General features: G+C 38.4%; 2 protein-coding genes across 4 annotated transcripts in view; one reads left to right on the top strand and one right to left on the bottom strand.

Annotated features, from left to right (window-relative positions):
* Atg13 (Autophagy-related 13) overlaps positions 1–12,995 on the bottom strand; it is a 361,003-nt gene that overhangs the window by 226,255 nt on the left and 121,753 nt on the right. The gene's annotated exons all lie outside the window — the stretch shown is intronic.
* Positions 1–12,995, top strand: part of LOC145981335 (uncharacterized) — a 235,457-nt gene that overhangs the window by 183,159 nt on the left and 39,303 nt on the right. For all 3 annotated transcript variants that reach the window (XM_083114550.1, XM_083114551.1, XM_083114549.1), the window contains exons 12-15: positions 258–494; positions 2,829–2,948; positions 10,271–10,376; positions 11,281–11,423. In XM_083114550.1, the coding sequence (XP_082970676.1) occupies positions 258–494; positions 2,829–2,948; positions 10,271–10,376; positions 11,281–11,423 (606 nt within the window). The remainder of the gene's footprint in view (positions 1–257; positions 495–2,828; positions 2,949–10,270; positions 10,377–11,280; positions 11,424–12,995) is intronic.

The following is a 12,995-nucleotide window of genomic DNA, read 5'->3' as shown; positions in this document are numbered from 1 at the left end:
GGTAATAGAACCACTGACAACTGAAAAATGAAACTCTTAATGCCCTCCACTTATAAGGTCACATTCTCCCCTTATGGAATTTATACGCATTCCAGCTTTTCCCCCCTAATACACTCAGGTTTAATAGTGCACAGGAGCCTCTGCAGGATATTTTCTTTATAAGTGTCTAATTTTTAAATTTTATTTTTAATGTCTTTACTTCTCATATTTAAGGAAACAAACTTTTCAACATATACTATTGGACTGATTTATTGCAGAAGTAGATGCTTGCGAAGATAACAATGGTGGCTGTGCTCAACATTGCCTAAGCACTAACGGGCAGGCTGTGTGCTCCTGCATATCTGGATACACGTTGGATGTTGATGGCAAAGGCTGCATTGATGTAGATGAGTGTGCAGAAGTTGGAAAGTGTGAAGGAAGATGCGAGAATACAGTGGGCTCCTACAGGTGCATCTGTCCTTCAGGATATCGGGTGAAGAATTCCAGATGTATTGGTGAGATTTCTTAGTGACATTGTACTTTCTACCCAATATTATATACAATTTGATTATACACGATTGTAGTGAAAAACAATATGTGATATTTTATGTGAAAGTTATTTACTTATTTATTTATGGCTTCTTGAGTTCAGTACGGGAGCTTTCAGGCCAAGACCACAAGCAATAAGTAGAATTCACCAAAATGACAAACCACAAGCCACGAGCCCCTTCAGTCTATAGTAATACGCAGGACTCGAAAAATCCCAGTCGCCAGGTCGCCATGGCGACTAAAAGTTTCAGCTTGGCGACTGTGATCTCTTGCTGTAATATTGCCGTTTTTAAGTTTCAATGTACGAAACTTTGAAGATTCTAAGTTCAAATTGCAGTAGAGAGTAAGCTAGCAAGTGATTCTTTTTTATCAACGTTGTGAACATTCCATAGAATCAGTAACAATGTCTTACTCTTCATCCCCAACCCTCCACTTCCCACTTTCTCACATGATTTAGCGATGTTTTGAATATGGTGATGCTTAGCTTCTTATAGATTGATTGATTTGCTTTATTTTACTTCGCTTTTCGTGTCACTTTTGGCTAATTTGTGAAGATGGTAATGAATGATGATATGATGAAATTGATGAACAAACACTCAGAAACATCCAAGCCCAGTCCAGGATTCGAAACTGGGACCCCTAGCGTTGTAGCGTGATGTGCTAACCACTCTGCCACAGGGGCTGGCTCAGCTTCTTATAGTATCCACAATTGCTAGTAGGTGGGTTCCTGGCGCCTGGTTTTCAGAGCTGGCGCCTAGCTCTGAAGAAGATTTTTCGAGCACTGGTAATACATTCACCACACGTGTGTGAAGAACAGACCAAGGCAATATGAGACAGGCAACAAGCAACGTGGGCTACTTCAATCTATAAGCAAGTACAGACTACGTATAGGTGAACAACAGTCAACAAGGCAACACAGCACATGATATTCAGAAATAGTCTAATTCAATGGCATATGAAGTGTGTTGTGTCACTTTGGTTTGAAAGGTTTCATATAAGGGAGCTTTCGCACCAAAATGACTCGTGACACATGTAACAGGTGCAACAAGCAACTCAAGCCCCTTTAGTCTATAGGCAAGCATTCACTTTGACCGTGGCAACACAAAGCACGATATTGAGAAAACGGCCTAGTCTGAACAACAAGCAGGCGACAACCAGCATGTACTCCTTACCCGGAGGTGGGTGGATGATCCAACAATCGTACACTCTACTGGCGTAACAGTGCCTGTTAGTAATTCAGACCACTGTTTATTGCATCTTGAGAATGCTGATAAACATTTTAAAATAATTTTGTCCAGAGACCATACGATGTTAAGTTGTTTTGAAACGAATGCTAAACATTTCCATTGGCAATATTAAGCAGTTAGATAGTAACGAAACTTCTACCACGAGTACTTTACCAACTTTTTTGACAAAAACTGTTTTGTTCGTTTAGTTTTTAATGCACTGCACTGTTCTTGCAATAAATTACACAATAAAGTGGTCATTAAGAAATTGTATATTTGAATTTGGTAAAGATTCGTCAGTCAATATTGCGTATTGTGGCATCACACAGCATGAGCAGAGACACGAGCACGAAAAACCAGGTAGGAATTCTACTTTTGTCGTCTGCGTCAGAAGGCAGGAAAGGTCACATGGGCTCTAGAACCAATCAGGTGCTCCGTATGCCAGCATAGGAGAGAGCATTTCGCCCGTGCTGTAGAGATCCAAGCCACAAGCTTTCCCTTCTTATGTCTGTCTCCAGACAGGCAGAGTCCTGTACGCCAAACCTAGCTGGCATCCGGCAAGCAAGAGACATTAGAGAAAAGCTACAATGTGAGCTGTTAGTGGAGCGTTGTAGACAGATCGTGAACAATAGCTCTTATAATGCCATAATGCTCAAACATGTATATAATTAGTCAAGTTTTACTTTATACTATATACATCATTTACACATTTTTAAAATTTTAAATCACGGAACGCCGGGTGTATGGGCATACTAGGATGCTACACTACTGATAATATGCTACATATATTATTATTTCGTGTCTCTCTTAGGAGAAAATTGGTGGTGTTAAATTACAATTTTAAAGAAATAAAGATATTTGACTTATGATGGCACACAAATTCATAATTGGTTCTTAAATTAATTTGAATTCTCTAATTATCTGTAAATTATATAATCCCATGGTTTTCGAGCCTAAATAAACCAATTTACATAGCATGACAAACTAACCCATATTTCCAGGATGCAATTGATCACTTAAAATGCTATTTACAAATATGTTAATCTTGATAAGGATCTAATTTCCTTGCTGTAGATATCAACGAGTGTCTTGAGAAACCTAATGTTTGTCCAGATGGAAAATGTATAAATACCGTTGGATCATTTGAATGCAAATGCAGAGATGGATTTACTTCAAGCCAGGGGAAATGTGTGGGTAAGTTGGCATTAGATTTAGGTAATTAAGAGTTCCATTAAACATTACTTACTTCCACTGGTGGTTGCTTAATATATGCTACCGTGCTATAGCACATTACTCAATTTGCTAAAATGTAAGAAAAGAAAGGGACAAATTTAATAGATTTAAGAAGTTCAGTAAAACACTGAAGTGAAATGAAACTTCTCACTTTAAAGCGGGCCATCCATTTCCAAGGGAGCTTGCCTGCTTTTCTCCCCCTCAAGGTCGATGACCCTCGTGCCTGGCATGAGAACTGTTTATTGCTGCCCCAACCAGATGTTGAAGTGGATGGGGGGTTGCAGGTGGGATCAAGTTCCAAGATTCCTTCAGTTTTACACAAAATTCAGGCATTCCAAACATTTGGAAGTTTTGCACCAGTCTGGCCAAATCTTGCTTCGCCATTGTTCTGGTGTTTGATGGAGGTGGTTTGCGGATTTGGTTTTTTTTTCTGTATTGGTATTGAATACTTTATTATGGAAAGTAAAACCCAATTAATACAGTGACAGGCATGCATAGTCAGTGCTATGAACAACGTATTGTCATGTGTTGTGTAGTGGAACTGAGTGCAATGAGAGAATTTGCGATCAAGAAAATTAATTCCTTCCGAACAACTTTCAGCTCATGATATTTACAAATACACCATCTGCAGTGGCGTGGCGTGGATTTTTAAAAGTGTTACCGGTTATCAGTAGGACATTTAAGGGAGACTTGGGCGCCTCCCCACCTCATGCCCCCCCCCACCCCAATGTCTTCCAAGTAGTTCATATAATATTTATCTGGTACGTATGCAATTCAATACTAGATTTTGGTAAAGTTATTAATCAGAAAAAAAAATGTTGACATAAGGACTAAAGTGAAATCGCAAACATTGGTTGTTGACACAATAATACGTAATTTGATACTTACAGAAACATCGAAGGCTACTTATAGAGCAGATCAATCCGTCTTTGAAAATAGTTATATGATGCTGGGATCCCGGGTTCGAAACCTAGCTTGGGCATGGGCGTTTGTGATGTCTATTCATCAATTTAATCATATCATCAATCATCCCCATCTTCGCAAATTAGCCAAAAGTGGCACAAGCGAAGCAAAATCAATCAAATCAAATCAAAAAACTTCTATGATGCTGTCATAAAGAGAAGTTTTTCATTTGAATTTGAATTTTCGGGTGCGTCATGGTCATGGTCCATGTTATCCACATCTGAATTCGACACTTTTTTTTTCACCCGAAAATAGAGTACATGGCCAACAAAAGAGTTTAGAAAACTGCACACATCCACATAACCACGGATAGTCGTTATACCACGAAACATTGAAATGTCGGTCATATCCAGCAGACGACTTGGTTTTTAAATCGTTCAAAATAGGCTTTGGCCTCCCTTTCGCCACAATTTCGATGTTTTCTGCAAAATAACGAACCGAAAGATTGCTTCAAAATATCTTCTATCGCACGATCACACACACTGTCCAGATAGGATGAACCCGCCACCTCGGAACTCGGGGCAAGCTTCATAAATTAATTGACAATGCCCGAAAACAACATAAAGACGAAAGACACCAGTCACAAAACTCCCACTGCACAGTCCCTCCCACAAACCGTTGTTTACTTTTGTAACACGTGAAGCACCCTCCTTGCCCCCTCCCCTCTCAGCATCGGCCCTTCCCCAATATTTCGTTCGGAACCTGCAATAAGTCCAGTTCTACTAATGTTGCCATCTTAGTTCTTTTGAAACCAGATTTGCCCAAATCGCGAAACATTTTCATTTCAAATAAGACGTATGTAGAGTAGATGTAGTCTTCATCTGTTTCCTAACTACTCCCACTCCCATGTTTCGCTAAATCCACTGAAATCTCATTTCTGACACCACTACTATTTCGTATATTTTACGTCCTTTGCTACCTTTAAGGCTTTCGCTTTATAGGATAATCGTGACGATGACGATGCGTGGTGAATTATTGAAATAAAATTATTATTTCTTTGTGTATGTAATTATTAATTTTTATAATTATGTAAGTAAAATAATAACAACGAACATTGAAATAACCATTTCTTGCTGAGGATTCGAACCTGCGACACCTGACACTTCAGAGCGTGCTAAGATAACAATCGGGAAATTATGCTTGTAAGTATTGTTTTCACCCAAAAACAGTTCTACCACCTCAAAAACATTGCTTCAATCCGAAATTATGGCATTCCTGCGTCAACGTATGTCAATGTCAATCTGTATTATCAACAATTATCACAAATTCCTGTAACCGAAATAATATTATATGTGTGAAATATAGAATTTTAGGTTGACATTTTTAGAAGGACAGACCCCTTGACCATACCCATCCCTCTCCTCTCCTTCTCGCCCATGATGTCGAAGAAGGACAAAGAGGGCTTTCATAATCGCTGATATTTAGTGTAAATACAAATTATCACTTGGTAGTTTGCTTTTGGCCCAGTGTGATTTGATTTTTTTAAATTTTGATTTGGCGATTTAAGTCCACTTCATGAACAGTAATGCTAATCGGGACAGTTTAAAGTTGGATCTGCACCACTTGTGCCTCCACCGGGTATCGAACCCGGAATCCCTTGATTATAAGGCGGCGATGCTACTAACACTGCGCCATCGTTCCCCAGTGTGACTGGACACCTTCAGAGTAAGATAGACCCGATTAGGCGACTTAGCTCTTTTCTGTCAATTGAATATGGCAACACTGGTATGTTTCCTGTAAGGATCACCGGCAACTGCGCCGGCTAAACAGCCCGCCTCCTCCTCCCGCCATAACAGTCTTTACCGCTACGCCAAGTCTTCCTTTGGTGGGCTCAGGGTCCTTCCCTCATGTTGCCTGTGGAGCGTACCGGATCAGTCCTCCTATTCGCTTTTGCCGGTGTCAGAAAAAATGTCAGACTGCAATGTTTACTTTACGACAATATTACCAGTTTATGTACGTAATAATATTTTAAGACAGGTTCTTCAATTCTTTATATTTTAGTGTTACCTGCGGTAACAGCGGCTACATGCACGCCACGCCTCTGACCATCTGGTATTATCATGTACATTACCAGAATGTGCTGCGGTGGAATACCGGAACCCATAGGCGTAACTTAACAGGGCAAGGCACAAGGAAGGACCCCCCCCCCCCCACACACACACACACAAATTTTCATGTTTATTAAAATGTACAGTGGTAGAAGAATTTTTCAAAACCTCTTTTGGAACCCAATATTCATGTAACTTTCCCAAAGTTAGGCCCAAGTTACACTCGTGCTGAAACTTAGAGGGGAAATTATGTTGATATCATGAAATGGATGAGCAGTAAATGATCAGCATGCACTTCATTCGACAATAAGAATAACATATTTCAGTCTTTTCCAGTCACAACTAACATACGGAATTGTATTTTGGGGGAATGCTAGAAACAGTGCAAAAATTTTTATTTTGCAGAAGAGAGTAGTACGAATTATGGCAGGAAAGAAAATAAATGAACCATGTAGGAAAATTTTCAGGGATCTTGGCATTCTACCATTACCTTGCCTATATATATTACATTTACTGTGCTAGGTAAAACAAGATATGTCTAGTTTCTCCAAACGTATCAAGGAAGTACATAAATACAACACAAGAAAAAATCACAATCTGGTTATACAAACTCATAATACCACTCTCCTTGAAAAAGGTCCTAAATTCGTAGGTATCCACCTGTATAATAAATTACCTGATCACATGAAAACAATGGAATCAACTACCCAATTTAAGAGGGAATTAACAAAATTCTTATTATGACATTGTTTTTATTCAATAAATGAATTTCTAAATTTGTAAATATTAAATTACATAAATTGTCAACAAAGAGGGTTCGGTTGTACAGAAAATGGAATTATACTATTTATATTATCATGTATGAAGTATTCACTATATGCTATTATTGTGCCTAAGTGATCATTAATCGGTTCTGTATATATATTGCATTCTTCCATGTTGTATAAGTTACATATTTACTTTTACATCTTATTTTTACACTAAAAAAATTTCTTTGCTTAGTATTGTGCTCGCCTTAAATATTGTATGTAATTTCACTCCAATAGTGTATTCTTCCTTTATTTGGATTTCCTTCATGTAGAAGTTCTTCAAATCATTGCTGTAATTTTTGTCTATAATTGTATTAATATTTTATTAGTGTATTTGGATTTCCTTCATGTAGTAGTTCTTAAAATCATTACTGTAATCCTTGTCTAAAATTGTATTAATATCTTATTACTGTATGTATTGTTATATGACGATTTCCATACCTATGGACATAGGTCAACGGAAATAAAGAATATGAATATGAATATCTGAACCCAGAATTTCAGATTGCAAAAATTGATGTATGGTGTCATAAAGCTCGTCATACTTTGCTACAGCATGCAAATATCCATACCTCACATTGGATTCAAACTCAGAACTAGTAATATTGCAAGGCATTAGTTAGCTCGTGAAAAGTGCCTATTTGTAATATGACTATAACCACCTATAATAGGTCTAGAAAAATATGTGAATGTAAAAGTAAAGAACACACTTTCAAATGTTCTGTTCTCATAACAATAAATTACATGGCATTTTCCAGAGATTATTCGTCCAATTGTTTGTGGTGCAATGGCGCACAATTAATTAAATTATTATATTATATTATTACCATGTATTATTACTATACTATATTCTGAGACACTTGTTTCAGACCCCTCCCCTCGAAATATATTTCTAGATACGTGATTGCAAGCTTCGTCGTTGTGTGAACAATTTCTGTAATTTTCTCTGTTGCTCAATTTTAAACTCATTCAGAAAATTTGTATGGCTGTATGTATAATTCTCATTGCAAAAAAACAGCATCTATACTATCTTTTATTTTTTAAAAGGGCACTATCTAAAATAACATTGAAACAAGCGACTCTCTGTTTTGAAAGGATAGGAGCCAGGTCTTGACTGAATACAATGAATGGGCGAAGCCAAGAAAATGCAACGAGAAATGAGTGGCCTTGATTTTCCAGCTGCAAGTGTGCAACTATTTGACTCCACCATTTGGCAATTGCAGCATCTCGCCAACGGGAAGGGAGTATTTCCCTCTAGTTTTCTTTGTAATTGGATGGCCTGCTTAAGAGGCTCAAAAATATGCAGCGCACTATGTATTTTCCCTATGCTGTTAAGCAACAAGGAATACCGACCGGGCTATTGGCACATTTTCACCACCTTGTGGCGTGCCTGAATGCCCCTCGTCTCTTACAGGGGATATAGGGTCTCAGCTCGAAAATAAAATCTGCTAGCATGTTATACAGATCCACAGCATGATAAGTGTTATCTCAGTATAAGATGAAAGATTGCAGATAGCTTTACTGATTCAGACATGAAATTTTTTGATTGGTTCATTGTCAAGCGCATGGCATGTGTAGCAGTCATTGTGAAGGATCAGTTGTGCTTTGTTGTTCCAAGCAGTGGCATACACACGCAAGGTTGGGGCAGGGGTGTTGATGGGGTTTACATCCCATCTCGAAATTTTGAGTTTCGGGTGAAAGCAGTAAAGAACTTGGAAACGAAAACAGTGTTAAATGCAAACACCCATTAAACAGATATCAGACTATCATTTTTGTCTTTGAATAGCTTTTAAATGAAGATTTAAAATGGTGATTGCAAAATATTTTATAGTTCATTCTGCCCCTACCTAGAAAGCAGATATGTGATACAACTTTTCCAATTCCAGTCCCCTTGGGAAAAAAATGCTGCGTACTCTAGTGGTTCCATGTTAGTGTGTGTATGTGTGTGGGGGCAGGGTCATTGTAAATGCAAGAAACATCATCTACCTGTAGCACACATATTTGAAAAGTCACGAGCAGTCGCTGCTTATTTCTGTCTGTAACTTTGAGGCTTTATCTGAGAAAATATATATATATATATATATATATATATAATAACATATTTTCTTTCTTCAACGAGTGAGGTCAGCATATGATCAGCTGTTCTTCACAAAATATGACCATCTGGTATAGCCACTTTCTTGGTTTAATAATTGAAGCACATTAACTTGAATTGGTTTGGACAGTTATACTGCAATGGGATTTGTAACCTTTGAAATACTGACAACTTCAATGGTGCCTATTCCCTGTCCCAGTTAACTGTAGCTGTAGAGCAGGACCCCGCATATTGGCAGAGGAGGAGGAGGAAAATTGAGTGGTGAAAGCAGAGTGTTGCCAACCGTACGATCCAGACCTTAGTCCGTACACTAAATTCACGGCTTGTCAAAATATGCTCTTGTAGTTTTATCCCTTATATTTCCCTAAGAAATTCTTAAACCAAGCGTACGGACAAAAATAAGGTTCGTTTACCATGTGCATTTGGTATTATCCTTTTCAAGAATTTGCAACACTGCATAGTGAAGGAGAAAATCTGGAAAACTCCCGTCGCCCATTACACAATCCCGTTCCTCTCGCTGTTCATTGGTGGAGCCGTCTCGCGTCACTACTTGCGCAGAGACTTGTTCTCGTTCGCCTGGTCTACAGTTAGCTGGTACGGAGTTTAGTAGGTAGCAATGGCACAGTATACCAGAAGATTGAGTTCGAGTTCTGCTTAAGCCTGCATTTTTTCACTTTAATATCTGTGTAGTGCATCAAAGTATGATATAGGGAGCAACGGTTTCTGTAGCCTTCCATGAATGTAATGTCCAGAAGTCAATTATATATCTGAGTTCAGTAGATTTGATTGAATTTTGATTTTAAAGTGATACTTATCATAGATGAACTTTCTACGTATCATTGACTAAAATAAAAATTAGTCAGTATTATACCAAGAAATTTATTCCTTCTTTTAACTTAGATGTCAGAATCTTAATTTTAATCTTTCTACATAACGCGAACCTTGTTTAGACATATGAATCCAAATTTTTCATAGGTACATCTCTGTGATAGTTGTATGAGCAGATAGATTGATACATTCAGAAAATACCACGAATGAGATGCATGTTATTGTTTTATTAGTAAACAAAATTGTGTGTCACTAACGAAGTATAAGATGAAAACTTGCCATATATTCAATCAAACTCATTCTATCTGTCATGCAGCATTATGATGGTTCATAATTTCAATTTCAAAGAAATTATCTACTGTCAATAATTAAATATTAAAATATGCTACAATGATGTTACTATATTTCATCGCTTGAAAGATATAATTCATCTATAGCACCAGTACTAGAGAGTGACATGACAATTTTTGAAACTTTGTAACTTAACTTATGTTGGCTTGTTGTAGTCCGGTTTCATGCACCTAAAATTTTTACTTTCAGATATAAATGAATGTGAAACTGAGAACGGAGGATGTGAGCAGAGATGCTTGAATATCGAAGGATTTTACAAATGTGCCTGTGTATCTGGATACAAAACACACCCCAGGTAATACTACATAACCTTGTTAACGTTCAGTGGAAATTTACATAAAAAGTTGTGTAAAGTTCTAATAGCTTCCAGAAACATCATTATTTGGGTAACAGTTTCATACATCGGACACACATTTCTTCAATTTTACACAAGAAACTACTTACGGAAATGAGTTTCTCCAAGGTTTACAACGTTCGTCGAGGTATTTTCTTTCATTGTGGAATATATTTCACCGGGAAATCGTGTATTTTTCAAGATAAATATCTCACCAACCCACAATTGCTATTGCTTTCATTTGCTTGCCCTACGACAACCAGATGCTGCATACGTTTCAGTGTTTCAAACCCTTTTTTTTACTCTGCTTGCCTAATGTAACCAAACCTAACCTAACCTTATCCGAAATGGTTCGTGGGGCTATCTGTGAATGGAAACACTGCATGCCCACTATGGTAGTCAAAATTTGCATGCCATATTCTGTGTTATGGAAGCGAAAAAAGGAGTCAAAGAAATTACTCTCTATGTGAATTTTTTTTATATTTTTTCGTGTAAAAAGCATAATGGCACCTTGAACAATGTTCCGCAATACACAATTGGTAAGTATGAATCATGCGAAACACAAAATATCAGATTTTAATGTGTCTCCGATCTATGAAACTGTTACCCATGATTTGTATTCGAGTTTATTTGTGCTGTTTCGAATATTGACTCTTTGGTAGTGAGAGTATATGAGAAATAAATATGTTCACAAGTGCATGAAATGTACTTGCCCTGATTTATCAATTTGTATGTTCAGCTCACTTACTCGATATACATATCATAGCACACACCTACGTAATACAAGGATTAATACTTGCATACCTAGGCTTTTCCTTAAAACAAGTCAAAACTTGATTAAATAACTGTAAACTCTTTCTGTCAGTGATCCAAAAAGATGTTCAGATGTGGACGAATGTGAGCTGGGTATCTCTGGATGTGATCACTTCTGCCACAATACTCCAGGAAGCTTCAGGTGCTCCTGTAGAAGAGGATTCAGGCTGGCTTCAGACAGAAAAACATGCAAAGGTATGCTAAAACTTTGATTCTTTCCTGTTCTAATAGGATGCATGTCCTGAACTGTGGCCATGCTGTCCAGGGTGTCATGCTTTGGGCTCCGGCTATGAAACGCGCACAGGTTCGAGTCTCCTGGGGGAAGCGCAACAACTTTTCTCTGAGATTTTGACCTGTGTATGGAACCAGTGGCCACCCAGCATCCTGAAGAAATTGGGGAGCTACGATTTAGTAGTGTAACCTGGTCATGAAACCTACAACAAGGGGTCTGTCATGCTGACCACACGTCACCCTGCAACTGGTTGGCTGATCTCCTACCTCAGGTGAGAGAGTGAATTGGATCAGGTGGGAGTGAGGCCAGCAGTCGGTAGGTAGGCCCAGGCTCTCAATGGGCTGTTGCGATATAATGCATAAGTTTTCACTTATCATAATTTGAAGGGTGCTTCTTTGGTCTAACATTCTTAACCTGGCAATGGTTGTGGGCGAGTGCAGTTCTCACTTGCAATTTTAAACCTTCCTGACACTTGTGGAAGCCTTGGACATTGAGACAAGGGAGGTACCATTCCAACATTACAATCTTGAAATATTGAGACAAATGTGTGCTAAATCAATGGACTTGACTGGTGTTAATGCAAAATATGTCTTCTGAAAATAGGTAACTAAAAATTCGAAGGAGGAAAAACGAAAAAAAAAATAATACCGGATATTTGTTGTACCCTTAATGTTTGTGGGGCAGGGGGGGGGGAGGAAACAAGATAATACGAGAAATTGAAGACAGAAAAATTGCTGGTAGCAATTTTATTCTTATGTGCAAGTATTTTCCCTTCAACACATCTATTTTCATCTTAAGCACATTATTAACTTCAGTAGTAACAAGCATGTAAACCAGAGGCGTGGCATGCATGTAGCCGCTGTTACCGCAGGTAACACCAAAATATAAAGAATTGAAGAACCCGTCTTAAAATATTATTACGTACATAAACTGGTAATATTGTCGTAAAGTAAACATTGCAAACTGCCATTTTTTCTGACACCGGCAAAAGCGAAGAGGAGGACTGATCCGGTACCCTCCACAGGCAACATGAGGAAACGACCCTGAGCCCACGCAAGGAAGACTTCGCGTAGCGGTAAAGACTGTTATGGCGGGAGGAGGAGGCGGGCTGTTTAGCCGGCGCAGTTGCCGGTGATGCTTACAGGAAACATACCAGTGTTGCCATATTCAATTGACAGAAAAGAGCTAAGTCGCCTAATCAGGTCTATCTTACTCTGAAGGTGTCCAGTCACACTGGGGAACGATGGCGCAGTGTTAGTAGCGTCGCCGCCTTATAATCAAGGGATTCCGGGTTCGATACCCGGTGGAGGCACAAGTGGTTCGGATCCAACTTTAAACTGTCCCGATTAGCATTACTGTTCATGAAGTGGACTTAAATCGCCAAATCAAAATTTAAAAAAATCAAATCACACTGGGCCAAAAGCAAACTACCAAGTGATAATTTGTATTTACACTAAATATCAGCGATTATGAAAGCCCTCTTTGTCCTTCTTCGACATCATGGGCGAGAAGGAGAGGAGAGGGATGGGCATGGT

Source organism: Lepisma saccharinum, chromosome 29, assembly GCF_977018435.1.
Source record: "Lepisma saccharinum chromosome 29, izLepSacc3.1, whole genome shotgun sequence".
NCBI classification, from domain to species: domain Eukaryota; kingdom Metazoa; phylum Arthropoda; class Insecta; order Zygentoma; family Lepismatidae; genus Lepisma; species Lepisma saccharinum.
The sequence above is the reverse complement of the archived record's forward strand: the minus strand, read 5'-3'. Positions and strand labels throughout refer to the sequence as shown.